Below are 15422 nucleotides of genomic sequence, written 5' to 3' on the forward strand. Positions count from 1 at the left end.
TAATTAATCAATCAACCACAAATCTGACGACATTCCTAGTGTGAAATGGCTTGCAACCCGTTACATTGGTTCCGCGCCCCAGGGGGCGGATTCAAAACGGGAGCAATTGGGACGATCTCGTCCAGCGACCAAAATCGTTGTTATTGCGTCGCAATGAATTTTAATGTGTTTAGGATTTTGTCATTAAACCCGGATCTCCCAAAGATATCTCCAGCATTCAATAAACATTGAGTTTCTTGACTAATTTTGATGCCGACCTCAAAAGTGGGGTCGACAAAATAATACTGGTAAACTTCCAATATTTCAATTGTTGCCGCATCATATGACCATGGTTAGGAGAGTTGGCCCACAATTTGATTGCACACGTCCGCAACATTTGTTTGCCAACAAATCGACGCAAACCGCTATTGTTTCACGTTGGTTTACGACACCAGGTCATGAGGACACCATGCGCATAAATACCAGGTACTCAATGGGTGTCGTTCAACTCCTGTCTGCGTTACCGTCGATTTCGACTGCTTCAAAATAACGTATATAGCTTGGTGTTGTGGTGTACGTTTTTAGTGTTGTTTTTCGTGTATCCCAGCGTATAGGTACTTCAGATCGGCCAAAGACCTTTTTGGCAGTGGTCCGTTTGTGTACCTCATGCACGTCCCATACGTACTTTGTACCGCTTGTAACAGCGAGCAGGTCGGGGATGTTGACAAATCTTGCGTCGGGTCGAAGTTATTTAGCGACGCATTGTACTCACAGCTTAATATATTGTCTGGAAAAGTGTTGCCTGCAATATTAGCACGTATTGATTTGGATGTTCTACTCACGTACCTTTTTCAGACAAGCATGTAAAGATGAAGAAAGAGCAGGGAACAAAATTAGAAAACGCAGCGTTTTCATGACAAGGTAGTGTTGCTGTTTTAATAAAAAGCATTTCTTTTTTTCACAAACAGGCTTCAGAAAAACAAACATAACAGCAGGCATGAAACTTTTGCTCGGTCTAATATTGCTGGTTGTACCCTCGTTTGGGGGTTTCTCGCCTTACAGAGGGGGGTCCGAAATAGTGAGGAACACATACTACCTCAGGAAGTATGGCACACCCGAATTCAGCAAGCGCGAAAAATTGGACGGCTTGTTCGACTTTTTCGGCAAAATCCACGGTTCCAAACAAAGCAGGGAAGAAGCATTGGATTCCATACGACTGTACGAAGAAAAATGTTTTTTTTACGATCATCTTTAAGAACAATCTTATCGATAACAGATAGATTAGATTACAGACTTTAAACTTTTAAATACATCCTTTAACATTATAGGGATGTCAGGAAATACCTAAAACAGAAGCCTATATACATCAAGTTTAAATTTTTGAAATATGGTTGAAATTGCCAACAAATGAATGTAAAACTATTGCATGAAAGTTGCGCGTTACACGGAAATGATGCACGACTTAACGAGTACGGCAAGATTGACCCAGCAGTATGCCCTAAAATAACACTTGTTCACGACATTGATTCAAACTTATGTAGATTTGAGTGACGTCATGTGTTGTTTTATTCCTTCGTTTTAGAGCTGGAGAAAAAATCTTGACCAATCCGTTGGAATTTGCAGATGATGGGAACTTGTGGTCATGCGTGAAGAGCTGGAATAAGGTTCTCTACCATCAGTCAGTCGGTACAATTTTTGCAGTGACAAGTGAGTACAAATAAGATTGTTTAACAGTCTCAAAAGTACGGCTCGGTTACTGGATATCATCTTGTCAGCTAACTTAATAGTCAGGCGAAAACCGACGGCAATCGACATCAATCTGTTGGGTGCCAAACTACGAGTTCAAACTCCCGGGGATAAACTTGGCGGGAACACATTATTCTGACCGAACAACTGCTTCGAAACTTATAGTATCGCCAGCCCTGTGTACCGCATGATTATTAAATCCTTTCGTAAGTAAGAACCGAAACGTATATTGGACCAAGATAACCCGCTACATGCAATCGTCGTCAAAATCGATGTTATGTGTCGCCCTACTGTATTGGCCGCATTGCCTTTTCTGCTTCTATAGTAAAAAAAAAACAATAAAAAATTGGCATTTATGTGATAATGCAATGTCACAATTTGTACATTAAATAATAATTCACAATAATGACTGTTTACAGTGCTGGATTCGTGGGGATACGCAGAAGGCGGATGGTGGGAAGGCAACGTGAGGTGGGCTGGTCATTATTACGAATGCAAGGATTCGAAATACGAAGAAGATGAACGTCTGAATGGAAAGTATTGTACGGCTTACTGGGGCTACAGATATATTGTAAGTCCATCTCTGTTGTAGGAGGCGTTCCTTGGTGAAAGGGACATTGAGCAACTGTTAAATGGGTATTTTGCGTTGTTTTAAGTCTAAGCTCCGCAACCCTTTTCACTGGCGTCACACTTGAATAAAATTTCGAAATTCGGCGGAACACCTTAACCTAATATGCAATGACTATGGGGTCATATAAGTCGCCAAAAATAAAAGGTAATTTAAAGCGTTCGAAAAATTATCTGGGCTCGCTCGCACCGAGGCACACCAAGCATATGGGGGTTACGATCACATTTACAACACCATAAAAAGTTAAATGATTTTCCGCACATAACTGTGGCGTTTGTTCTGATGACTTATTTCAACAACGAAATTATTGGCTGTCGTTAACGTAAGAGTTTTATGCTTCAGGCTCTGACTTTTCGCATAATTCCTATCCTGTGGGGGTGGGCTAAAAGTCTTGAATATTTTCTAGGTGGCCTCTGGCGTGATTTCAATGTGAAAAACATATTGCTGATGAAAAAGCTCTCGACGCAATTTTGTAATCGATTCATTTCTTACGATTTGTAACTCTGTTAGGAACTTACCGTACGATCTTGCCGTAAAGCAGATCTACATTTGCCAACATAAATGTATTAAATACTTCGTTGTGTTGAGATATATAAGGCTACCTAACTAAATGTGTCTGTGGATTACAGCCGGACATGATGGGTGTGCCAGTCGACATAGCTGCTGGAATATGCGTCCCTCAAAACTGCTCGGCACAGTCAGTATTGACGCTGTTGAGAATATCCAATGCTCACTTCCAAGATTTTCCGCCTTTACTTGAAGTCGAATGCGCGAAACCACCCCCGGAAAAATATTCTACCGGTGACATTATTGGAATGTAAGATTTCACTTATTATGTATACAGCGGTGCTCATTGAGAGCGTGTAAAGCCCGAAGCCAATACAAATCGGCATCATACACTCACGGCTACCCTTCTTATATGACGCTTTGTAACAGTCTCGTCGCATCTCAAACCACTTGCCACACCCTAATGCGTTTATTTACCTAATTTCATGACAATTGCATCTTTTCGGTCATACATGGAACAGAAGTGTTTTCCGCGGGTGGCAAGACCAGCTATAATGAATAACACTTTGAGATGTTCCAACTAACAAAGGATTTGAACTGTCCATGTATGTAACTGTCCCATACATCAAACTGATGTTTGAACAAACATTGCGCTCAGACTGTGCAAGCGCATAGCAGTCGGTTAACCTTTGACCCGCTGAATAAACAAATGACGTAACAAAAAATATTATGTGTTAGTGACGATTTGCCTGTTCTGGTGCAAATCAAAGTTAAAACTATGTGGGCATACTTGCAAATACTGAATAGTTTGATAAAGTTGTTCAAATTGCTTGATATATTGATATATGGGTTAAAATGAGAAAGGAACATTACATTAGCACAAAAACTTAAAATGGAAATCAAGCAAGCACTTTGCAATGTCCAAACACAAAGTATAATTCCTCGTAACTGTTAAATATACATAAACTTTTTTTTCCTTTTAATTTAAAAGTTAACTACTATTTACACAAGCCTTGTTTCTGCCATAAACTATTTCGCTGTTTTATCGCCCATAAGACTATTTGCCGACAACAAGTTCACAGACCTTTTAATTTTCCAGAATAATTGGATCATTTCTCTTTGTTTTCCTTGTTCTTGGGACTCTTGTTGATTTCTATGGACGAATAACGAAACGCAATGAGCAGAACCATGGCTTGCCAAGTTAGTCAAACTTGCTGAACAATTGAAAGACGACAAAAATATTTATTTTCACATTAAACCCGGGAGTTTCGTGCTTTAGCTTTAGTAACAAAAAATCCCTTGTATTTTTACTTGCAGAAAAAATGGCCTTGTGTTTTTCGGTGATTTCTAATGCAGAGAAGTTGGTGGACATGAAGAAACGACCCGGGGTTGTTCCTGTGTTGGATGGAATGAGGTTTATTACAACCACGTGGGTCATATTCGGCCACTCGCTCAATTTCATGATTTTTTACTTGGGTAAGCTTTGCTTTTACCACGACAAGTGTCTTACCGCCCACCACCGAACCTGATCATATTTTTTAGTTTGTTTTCAGTTTTTTGAAACGTCATTGCTAAGGGCAAGAGAAAAGATTTATGAAGTTTTTTAAATACATAACTACGTTGTTTTTTAGTTGCTAAAAACTATATACAGTCATGTAGCAGCAAATGACCGTAATAATAACATTGCCTGCAAAATTGCACAAGTGAAACTGTATACCTGACAGTGTATATAGTACGTGTGAAGATCATTGTATGTTATATAAAATCCCGGTGTCACCAGTGGTTACGCACAAAAACCTTGATATTTTCAAACATTTAAAACAAAGTACTTAAATCAATAAATAGTGTTTTGTGTTGTTGTAACACAACCAGACAGAGACTACTTGTCACTCAAAGGACATACCAACTTCCACTAACATCTCTATCAATGCAAGTCCTTCCTTTTGGCTCATAAGTTTTACCCGTTTATGCATTGTGGCTTTCCACTGCGTTCAAATTAAGCGACATTATTACTGTGTGTGTAGATAACTCGGTGAGAATGAACCAGATGGTTCGTAACTGGTCCCTTATGCCGATTGCAAACGCCATCTACGCCGTGGACACGTTCTTCTTCCTCAGTGGTCTGCTTGTGGCTTATCTGGGCATGAAAGAGATAACGAAGAACAAGGGCTGGCTCAACGTGCCACTCATGTACTTGCAAAGATACTTGCGGTACGTTTTGTGACATATGTCTTGGATATGTGACGTGTGAACGTATTAATTTATGGGAAGTAGTCTGCTGTTCACATTTAGGCATTTTTTACTGTTTGAACATATGACACGAGCACTAACGCACGGTAAAGTGTCTCTTGCAATAAATCGTGACCTTTTGTAGGTATCAGAAATACCAAAGAAATGTTCCTGCGAAATGTCGGGCCATTCATTTAAATAACAAATGGGCAGTCTATGCCCCATTTATTTAAAAAGATAATTCTGCAACTAACAAAGTTGGCATATTGCACACAAACATATGCATTGTCCCGGGTTTTGTTGTACACTAAAATCAGAATACCTCGTCAAGAAATGCAGCAAAAAGATAGCGAAGTCGAGAGTTTTCTTCCGGCAATTTTCCAACTTGTGGCGGAATAATAACATTGACTTACGCACACAGACTTACCCCAGCTTACGCCTTCGCCATTCTTTTCTCGGTTGGTTTGTACCGATATGTTGGGATAGGACCGAGATGGCAAGATGTGGCAGATAACTACAATGACCAGTGCAAGAACGACTGGTGGACTAATCTTCTGTACATCAGTACATTATACCCAGTAGAAATGAAGGTGACCACAGCATGCATAAATATTTAAAAGTTGTAAAGTAAAGCAAAGTGGAGCCAATAGTATGAATTGTGTAAGCTGCAGACAGGTCGAAACAGTGGCCATCTGTTTGCAGCTTACACAATTGTAAAGTGAAGCATTGGTTGGCAACAAATACGACGTTAAAAAAAGTCTGAACACCTGAGATGACTTCAGATCTAAACCCTTCGTTACTCGCAGTGTTTCGGAATTGGATGGTATTTATCCAACGACATGATGTTCTATATCTTGGCTCCCATATTCCTCTTCATCCTTTACAGGTTAATGCATTTTTTTTTTAGTTTCCATCGTATTATGCCCCCTAAGTTATCGGTACAAATCCGATTGTGCTTGATTTTACCAAAACGAGACCTGCGATTTATCGGCGTTTTAGACGAGTCAATTTGTTGTTGATTTAACAAGCGTTGATAAGAGAATTGACCTTTTGAACTCCATCAAATATTTTCTTTCTCAGAAATCGCTGGGTTGGTCTGGCTCTGTTGTGGACTTTTACTGTGGCCAGTGCTTTGGTTACCGGGTTACTTTCCTACTATCATGAAATACAAACTTCGACCATTGGACTTATGATAGGAGCTTCATTGTAAGTAAATTTTTACCTTTGCCATTTGTAATAACTCATCACGAGTTACAAAACACTTTGCGCTTGTTTTCTTGTGTTCAACTTTACCACTTTTGCCCTCGTTAAAGTTGTTTAATTTTTCCTCTGTAATAATGTGAGAAGTTTGCACAAAAACTGCCTGAACAAATTTAAAAGTGTAAAGAACTTCCGGCACGGAGAAACTAACAAACTTATTTCTAGCGAACATTCTACAATCATTACCAGATGGCTCTGATTTGGTTACTGAATGGTTATAACGAAACGAACTTTGATACAATACCAAGACCTTCGCCACTGAAACACCAAACGAATATTTCTAACGAACGTTCTACCAGATGGCTATCACCTGGTTATTGAATAGCAATGTAACGGCGTCTTTAATTCTATGCACAGTTGGGGCCGCTTCTTCGTATCAACCGATCCTGAACCCTTAACCTATGACACCAAGATGAAATACGATGTTTACTATACTCCTTGGTGTCGCTACAGCGTTTATTTGATTGGAATGATGACTGGGTGGATCTTGTACGAATTTAAGTTGAAGATTAAAATGCACAAGGTGGGGCTAATTTCAGTTTAAAAAACGTTGTTTTGCATCAACAACTTTTGAAACTAAGAATTTTCCGCGGTAATTGCAACAAAATGGAAAATACTCCATGGAGCAGCATAAGACACTTTTTGACATTTTTTTGAATAATGTTTGCGATACACTTTTCATGCTTTACGCAAACTTGATATAAACATAAACTTGTTCCGCTTGAAACGTTTTTGCCCCTAAGGAATCATTAAAGACCGAATCTTTCCACCAACAAAATAAAAATAGCACCCAAACTTTCGATTTTCTGTACTTAAACCAAAAATCCTCGGATTAATATCAACCAACTTAATAATTGAAAAAAATCGATTACTTTCTATAAACGTCATCGGTTTTTGCGAATATAATCAAGGGAAACACAAACGTAAAGCAAAACCGAGAGCCATATTTTTAAACTTTAATGAGCTATCCTTTTGTTTTTCTGCCAGGTTTTCGTGTTCATTGGGTGGTGTTCGTCATTGGCCACAGCATCAGCCATAATATACGGAGTGTATCCTTATGTTGAAGACCTAACGGTTATGTCGGACAAACTTACTGGTTTCTATCAAGGGGCGGCCAGACCTGCGTGGGGATTAGTAATGGCTTGGATTGTCATTGCATGCTCCTCTGGTTACGGAGGTAAAGTTTGGTGCTTTAACCGGTTATTGTACCTTATGTGTTTTAGTCGTGTGCGCTTTGGTATCGGTTTGTAATTCTTTTTTTTGGCTGTTAAAGCGTCTGTCATTTTTGGTAAGGATTTATCAAATTAATATTTTTGATAACGTGTTAAATCCGACACTAAAATCGTTATACTTTAGGTTTAACAAATCATGCAAAAGCCAAACAAATATTGCAAAATAGGTTTAAGATGCATTTTTTTTCATTTAGGTCCCATCACAAAAATTCTGGACTTTCCCGTTTTCACCCCATTGAGTCGTCTCACTTACTCCTCGTACCTGTGTCATTTCATGGTACTTGACTGGTACCTGGGCTCCCAGGAAGGAACACTGCATTATCTCACTATGAATATGGTCTACATTTACATGGGTGGGACGAACTGCTATCCATCACTAAACTCGTTCTGTTTGATACGTGTTTTAATTTTATTTATATTATTTGTTTGAAACTTACTTAATTAAAAACACCTCAGTGCACAAAACTAAATTTATCAAACAATTCATAACATATAGATTGTTTTCAACAAAATCAAAAAAAAATTTTTCTTAAAGCCATGTATAGTAATTTTTCAAACAATTAAACCACTTTTTAACACGTATTTATTTTTTTCAGGAACGATGATAATTTCGTTTGGTTGTGGAACCATTCTTGCTTTTGGCGTAGAATTTCCGTTCGGCAATTTAGTAAAGTTGGCTTTTTCCTCGAAGAGACACTCAGTGGTGAAACCAGCATCCAGTGAAATCGGGCAGAAAACAAGTTTGGAGAACGGAAATGTTGAACATGATGATGTTCACCCCGAAAAGAAACTCCCGCCGTATTCAATGACCGATATGGTAATTAAATAAGTTTTGTCCTTATTAGATATGTTCCCTAATTTTACCAGAATCTAACCCTCTACCCAGACATTGTCCTTATACCAGCGACATCAATTTATTAAGATAGAAACCTTTAGTCATTTTAAACTAAAAAGAAAAGCTTAAACTGTAATAAAGAATCTTATATTTCGACGTGTTGGAATAACAGTTAAGGCTGTTGTTTCAAGTAAAAAAAGGGTAAGGTAAAATTTTAACACAAAACAGCAGAAACGTGGTTCAGTAGAACTCTGTTTCCAAAAGCTTTTACGTTTACTGAAAAAAATGTGCTTACTTATTATTAAACACATGGAAAACTCAAGATGAAAAACAGAGATTTTTGGTGTCTATTGACTACTCATTATCTTTAAGAAAATGTCCACGGAAAACGGTTATGCGATCCATCAGAACGGAGGGTTCGTGCCAGACGTTAAAGAAAATGGACACCAAGATTTCGTCAGTGAGGAGAAATCATCCTCGGAATCCGTGGCGACTGCATTTTAAAAAAAAGTTCCAACGTTTTTAATTTTATTCCAATCTTTTACTCTTTGATAAAAGTTGCTGTTTAAAGCTCTTAAATCTATGCAATTATTTTCGAATTACTTTCAATAAATTTCAAAAAAATTTACATGTTGTCATGTGATTGTGAGTTAACGTGTATGTGTAATAAAAAAGGCTGTTGTGAAAGTAAGATACTCATTTAGTTTTCTTTGGTTTGAAATTTATTTTCAACACAGAAAATAAATATTTTATTATTCTTTTAACAACAAAAAACAAAGGGAAGTAAGTGTTTTCATGGTTGATCAATCACCGTTGCGCTTGGTCGACATTTAATTTTTCTCCAATGCCGGAATTTCAATTGCAGTAAACAAACAACTTTGGTGATGTTTTGAAATCGATTTTTACTGCTTTTTTTAGTGCCTGGCACCATTGTTTGGCAAATGGGCGATTTATACAGTAGAAAAAGTCATGCTGAAGAACACAATATGAAGCACAGCTTTTCATTGTGGGTGTTTTTTCTAATTTTGATGGCTTTTACCTTGTTTTGGTACGTGGCATTTAATCTACACACGGAACACACCAAAGCAAGGCAAAGACTTCGAAAAACGGCCGAACGCATATTTCGTGCGTCGTCTCACCGTCCTACGCAACATGTTGAAGTTCAAGAAACGTCAAATGCAAATAAAGAAAGCTCACAAAACTTAAGTATGTGGCAGATTTATTCATATTGATTTGCGTTGTTTCACATATTAAGTCGAAGTATCATAGTTTCAGTTCTATTATGTGTTTTGCAACATAACTTTGTTTTCTTGTTTCATATTTTGTTCTCAATTGTTGTTTTTTATAACTTGATGTCGATACCTAAAAATTGAATACCACTTTAATGCTTGTAGCAATGATCTATTCTGAAAGTGATTTACAAGCGCATGAAGAAGGATATAAAAATCATGCTTTCAACCAAATGGTCAGTGATAGAATTGGATTCCAAGCTAGACCTCTGCCTGATCACCGCTCAAACCTGTAAGTTGAATAACACCACAGTTCTGTTTGTATTTGAGTTGACTTGTAAAAACAGTGTGATTTTGTTGGCATATTAAAAAGCCGTAGATAGTCTCTAAAACTTTCAATTTGTTACAAAATAGGTACTAAGTTTTTTATCGTTTTGATATGTCATAAACAAGTAATTTTAGTATGTATAATATCTATTGGCTACTTTGTGGTTGCAGTTGCAAATCCAAAACTTTTGAGGCAGAGGGTAGAACGTCAGTGATTATTTGCTTCTACAATGAAGCCCTTTCCACTCTTCTGCGTACTATCAGTACTGTGTTCAAGCGCACATCTCCTCAGTACCTTAAAGAAGTGATAGTTGTAGATGATGGAAGTGCTGAAGGTATCCAAATATTTTCACCACTTTATGTTTCTGTGCTACTTTGATTGTTTACCAACAATTTTGTGCAAATGTTTAAAAATACTTCAGAGCTGGGTCAGAACAAAGCACTGTGTTGGGACTTAACTGTTGTTTAACTTTTGTGCTTGGGAATAATTTCTATCCATTTTTATTGTTTCTATGCTATCTTGATTATTTACCAACAAGTTGTGATGTACAGAACACAGTGAGAAGATTGAGACATTTGTTGAGGAGAATTTCCTCAAGGAGAAACTTCACATGCTGAGATCCGACAAACAGCTTGGTTTAATTCGAGCACGAATGTTTGGAGCGCGGCATGCAACAGGTGAAAATTTAGAATATTCACACTTATTCAACCAATTAAACATTAATTTGTGATAAATGACAAACAAAAACATCATTGTTGTAATTATTATCCAGGCGATGTGCTTGTCTTTCTTGATTCCCATTGTGAAGTCACAGAGGGTTGGATTGAACCTCTGCTCTATGCCATCAACAGTTCCAGGTGAAATTACTGGCAAAATTTGTCCATTTATTTAAACTGCAAATTAAAATAAATAATGTGTTATTATTGCATTGTATTATTTTCAAGAACACACCTTCTGGCAAACAAAAATTATAAAATTTTAGTCGAATATAATCTCCATTATAATATTTTGTACAAACGTCTGTTATTGAAAAAACTTGCAAAATCTAGTCCTATATAACCAAAAATCAACCAAAAAATTTAAATGTTATAAATCAGTGAGTTTTACAAACATGCCAATTTCAAATTTGTCCATGTGTTGCCATTTTGTATTTTAACGAACATGTTTCACTGGACTTTGTTTACAAAACATTAAGGTCGACAGTAGTGAGTCCTGTTGTTGACGTCATTGATGCTGACACATTCGAATACACACCCTCGGATTTAATGCGTGGTGGATTTAACTGGGGATTGCATTTTAACTGGGAACCACTACCCTCTGATGTTAAAGTAAGTATACTGTATGTTCATTTTCAACAAGTAGTTGTGTATTTGGTTACTTTTATCAGTACTTCTTAAGCAACAGTACCTTGTTTAAAGAGAGCGTTATATTCTTTTGTATCATTTAAACCCATACCCCATGTAATAGTCGAAAATATCTTGTGTGTGTTCTTTCCATATGGTGCCCAAACCAACAATAATTACCTCAAACCTTGGATCTTTGACCTCAGGTAACCTACCACGCCTACCCCACGCCCACAATATCAGGCGGTCTTTTTGCCGTTGACCGCGAACATTTCTTTAACATGGGAGGTTACGATGAAGGGATGGACGAATGGGGAGCAGAGAACTTAGAACTTTCCTTCCGTACGTGGATGTGTGGCGGAGAGCTAAAGATCGCCCCCTGCTCTAGAGTGGGACATGTGTTCAGGAAGCGTCGTCCATACGGTTTCGGCAGCGACGCTGCCTTGCGCAATTCCGTGCGCTTGGCAAAAGTGTGGTTGGACGATTATGTGACGCACTTTCAGAAAGTTCAGACTCGCTATGACTCGGTGAAGTCCGGCGACGTCTCGGAAAGAGTTGATTTAAAGAAAAAGTTGCAGTGCAAGAACTTCAAGTGGTGAGCTTGCCAGAATATGTTTCTTATTTCAGTAGTTATTCTTCTCGGTTAAGAGTAACAAAATTTTAGGGATACAAAATTGTGATAAAATGTATTTGCATAAGTTTGTTTTGTAATTTTAACACTTGTAAGGTACCTAGACGACCTCGTAGTCAATCCACCAAGCACATGTGACGCGTTTTCAAAAAATAAAACTGATTCCCGACACTAAAAACGCCACCCGTAGTTGTAATGGTGCTTTAGATCGGTTCTATGTTAAAAAGGCATTGAGTTATGTCGTTGAAGTATTTGTCAGTCTTACTGACGTTAACTCCCTGTACCTTTTTGATTTTTTGTAAATTACCAATGCGTCCACTGACAACTACATGCTGGATCATTTATGTAGATTTAAGCAATATTTATCGCTAATATCGCGATTTTACATTTTCTGAAGGTATCTCACGGAAGTCTACCCAGAACTGGAGATTCCAGGTGAACGACGCTCCTCGGTCAAGTACAGCTCCACGAGAAAATCTGTCCAAGCCATCGCCCAGGGTTCGATCAAAGTTGCCGACCTCCCAATTTGCATGTTCAGCGAACTAACCAAGGGGAGTCCCCTGATGGCTGGCGAGTGTGACCAGGACCAGGAGATTTGGACTTACTCCAGTTTGGGTTGGTTCCGGATAAATTTGATTATTCGGCAGATTGATAAGCCGAAACCAAAACGATTAAATTATACAAATGTCACGACGATCTTGTATCTCTGTAGAGACTCATTATAGTTGCATTTGACGCTTAAATGTTTAACAAAAGCGGTTTCAAGACCTTATAGGTCAAAACAGTGGCCGTCTGTCTGCAGCTCACACAATTCATATTATTGGCTCCACTTTGTTTAACTTTGTTGCAGGTTCTTCACAACCTTTTTTCCCAGACTTTTTCTTCTAAATAATATCATCGTTATTTTCAGGGGAGATCAGAATGAAGAAATTGTGTCTCGACGCTTCTTCTTCCTCCACTCCGAAGATGATGAAGTGCGAGGGAGGAGGGGGGATGCAGAAGTGGGATTTCATCTCTAACACTCCCAACGTAAGTCTTTAGATTTCCGGCTGGTAAAACTGTTGTATTTTTGACTTACCCGCATTAGTGCACGTAAAGCACTGGTTCTCAATTTTTTCATCGCAACATACAATCTCTTTCATGTTATGTCTCATTTATGGTTGGAGGCAACACATTTTAACTCTGAACATAGGAAAGCCAAAGCTAATATGCCGAACACTCATAAGCAAACGTTTCAAACACGTCTGCGCTCCTCATCATTAGTGGTTAGCATATTAGTTTTGGTTTTCCTGTTCAAAGCAATTAACTCCGATCTTTTTGCACCTAAACTTGTTGATAAATTGGGGTTAATAGTAAAACTAATTCCTGGAATGCCAAAGCCTGGCTCACAACCATAAAGCGGACTTAGAACGAAAAAAAGTCATCTATTTACCAATTTTTCACTATCTGCACTTTTAATTCCAGGGGAAAGGCGACAAGAAGGAAGTGATCGGCCGACTTTTCAACCCAGCCTCTGGTCTTTGTTTGTCGGTTAACCAAGACGGCGACAGCTACGAAGTTGTTTTGAGAATTTGTCACAAACCGACGGTGCAAAAATTCACCATTGCCCGTTTACCTTAAAATTGCAAGATTCCAGCTCACTTTTTATAGAGTTGTAGCTGCTTTGTAGCCACAGAAAACATATTATGAGCAAATCGGCTTCGCCGGGCCCTGTTAGCGCAGTTTTAAGTATTGCAAGATTTTTTTTTAGTTTGTTTTGAGTATTTTCTGCTGAAAAACAAATATTTGTTTTTTAATATATTTTAGTTAAAAAATTACTTCATTAACAACGCACCATGTAGTAGTTTATCCGGGTAAAATAACATCGGACGTTTGCGAATAGCGAAGTATTACGACTTTTTTTACTTAACAAGTTTCTTGAAGCCGTGCATACGCATATAGCCACCTTGTAGCTTAAATATGCCACAGAACAACAATACAGCGTGTAAATATACGTTGCAAAACTCTCAGCAAGAATTGTTACCTGGCAGAGGTTTATATGTACACGTTCCTTATATTTTTGTGGTAACTAAATTTAGTGGTCCTGTGGTTTTCGTTGAGGTTGTATTTTTGCGATGATATAATTTAAACGACTGGCAAACTTTCCCAATTCATCCAACTGTGATTAGTAAAGTAACAATTATCCGAAAAAACATTTGTTGTTGTTAGCGCCGTACTATTATCCACCATAATATTGTTCACCTATACCCTGAATGTCAAAGTAAAATGTGTTTAAAATTGACCTTTTACTTGCAATTATAAAATCGATCGTTTCAATTCGTGAATTTGAAACAAAAATGTTGTAGTTCTCAGATCACACTGTGTATAAAATTGATTGATCGTCAGCTGAATGGAAAGGCCATTTATGCATTTAAAAAATGACCCAAGACATTTTCGAAAACCTTTGCAAAAGTTCGCATGTTGCGGCTTCGTGTGAATTTGCGCCGCTTTTTTTGTTATATGTTTTACCTTCAAACAAAACATGTGCAGTAAACATAGGAGTTTCGTATTGCTCCGTTTGTTCTTGAAACTTTGAGTATTTTGTCAACTTACGATTCTTGTACATCCAATAAAGTTGTGACACCGACATAAATTATGTCTTGCTTTGTTTTAAGGCGCCGAGTTGTTAAAACTAAACTAATATTCGTAACTTGCGCAAAAAACGCTGATAAACAGCAACCGCTGGGTTGTGTCAGGCTGCATATAGAACGTCAGGTGATAATTCACTCCCTGAACAAAGCAAAGTCGCGAAAAATGCGCGAAATACAATGATCAAGACCAGAAATACCGGGCACAGGGTGAAAAGTTACAATCGCACTGACCAGCAGTCGTATTTAACGAATACCAGCCATTTTCGCTTTGCAGTTTCGTAAAACTAGGCCTAACTGCATGCACCCTACCAAACGGTGCCGGTTTAAGACGAAGAGCCAGATTTTTCGGCAGTGGCTTACTCTACACTCGTCCAACATCAACATGTGCAATTTGTTTGGGCCACAATTGATATGAACCTAATAGTGAAGCATCAATTCCACCCACCTATATATCCGACCATTCCAAACATCTCGCCTACGTAATACAATGTTTATTATCATTCCACAGCTGTCGGAAACGCTGTCTTTTGTTGAAACGATGTATTTTGGGCGGTTTTATTTTCGTTATCTTTTTTGTTGCTGAAGGAATGATAACCATTATGGCTTTATCGGTGCCCATGCCATTTCATTTCTCTGTATTTATTGTTCTTACGCGTAGTTGCTTTTTTCGCAAAATAAACATGATTTGAATGAACTTTTTTTGAAAATTATTAAAAAGAAACTAAATATTGCACATCTTCAGAACAAAATGCCAAATATAGTTTTTTTAATGAACAGTAAACTGCACAACACATGAACTGATACCTTGAGCAGTGTATTGGATGGCAAAACGTAGTCTGCGTTGT

At 38.0% G+C, this 15422-nt stretch overlaps 2 protein-coding genes across 2 annotated transcripts; both read left to right on the forward strand.

The window, feature by feature from the left end:
* Window positions 1-976: 976 nt before the first annotated feature.
* On the forward strand, window positions 977-8920 carry LOC145898288 (O-acyltransferase like protein-like). Its single transcript, XM_082986720.1, has 15 exons — window positions 977-1197; window positions 1562-1686; window positions 2145-2296; window positions 2983-3170; window positions 3960-4060; window positions 4178-4336; window positions 4885-5071; window positions 5511-5679; window positions 5896-5975; window positions 6170-6295; window positions 6707-6872; window positions 7337-7526; window positions 7776-7934; window positions 8178-8398; window positions 8789-8920. The coding sequence occupies exons 1-15, from the start codon at window positions 977-979 to the stop codon at window positions 8918-8920; spliced, it is 2376 nt and encodes a 791-aa protein (XP_082842846.1).
* A 353-nt stretch (window positions 8921-9273) lies between these two features.
* LOC145897823 (polypeptide N-acetylgalactosaminyltransferase 11-like) lies at window positions 9274-14216 on the forward strand. Its single transcript, XM_082986272.1, has 10 exons — window positions 9274-9622; window positions 9811-9937; window positions 10144-10307; window positions 10525-10650; window positions 10746-10830; window positions 11169-11301; window positions 11523-11911; window positions 12345-12562; window positions 12858-12976; window positions 13412-14216. Exons 1-10 carry the CDS (start codon window positions 9358-9360, stop codon window positions 13565-13567), a joined length of 1782 nt encoding a protein of 593 aa, XP_082842398.1. The 5' UTR covers window positions 9274-9357; the 3' UTR covers window positions 13568-14216.
* The last annotated feature ends 1206 nt before the right edge of the window (window positions 14217-15422 follow it).

This window comes from Ascidia mentula, chromosome 4 (assembly GCF_947561715.1).
Source record: "Ascidia mentula chromosome 4, kaAscMent1.1, whole genome shotgun sequence".
Classification (NCBI taxonomy): domain Eukaryota; kingdom Metazoa; phylum Chordata; class Ascidiacea; order Phlebobranchia; family Ascidiidae; genus Ascidia; species Ascidia mentula.

Coding starts and splice junctions, on each gene's coding strand:
- LOC145898288 (XM_082986720.1), top strand. CDS start 977: ATGAAACTTTTGCTCGGTCTAATATTGCTGGTTGTACCCTCGTTTGGG. Junction 1,687..2,144: donor TACAATTTTTGCAGTGACAA/GTGAGTACAAAT, acceptor GACTGTTTACAG/TGCTGGATTCGTGGGGATAC. Junction 2,297..2,982: donor ACTGGGGCTACAGATATATT/GTAAGTCCATCT, acceptor TGTGGATTACAG/CCGGACATGATGGGTGTGCC.
- LOC145897823 (XM_082986272.1), top strand. CDS start 9,358: ATGGGCGATTTATACAGTAGAAAAAGTCATGCTGAAGAACACAATATG. Junction 9,623..9,810: donor AGAAAGCTCACAAAACTTAA/GTATGTGGCAGA, acceptor TAATGCTTGTAG/CAATGATCTATTCTGAAAGT. Junction 9,938..10,143: donor CCTGATCACCGCTCAAACCT/GTAAGTTGAATA, acceptor TTGTGGTTGCAG/TTGCAAATCCAAAACTTTTG.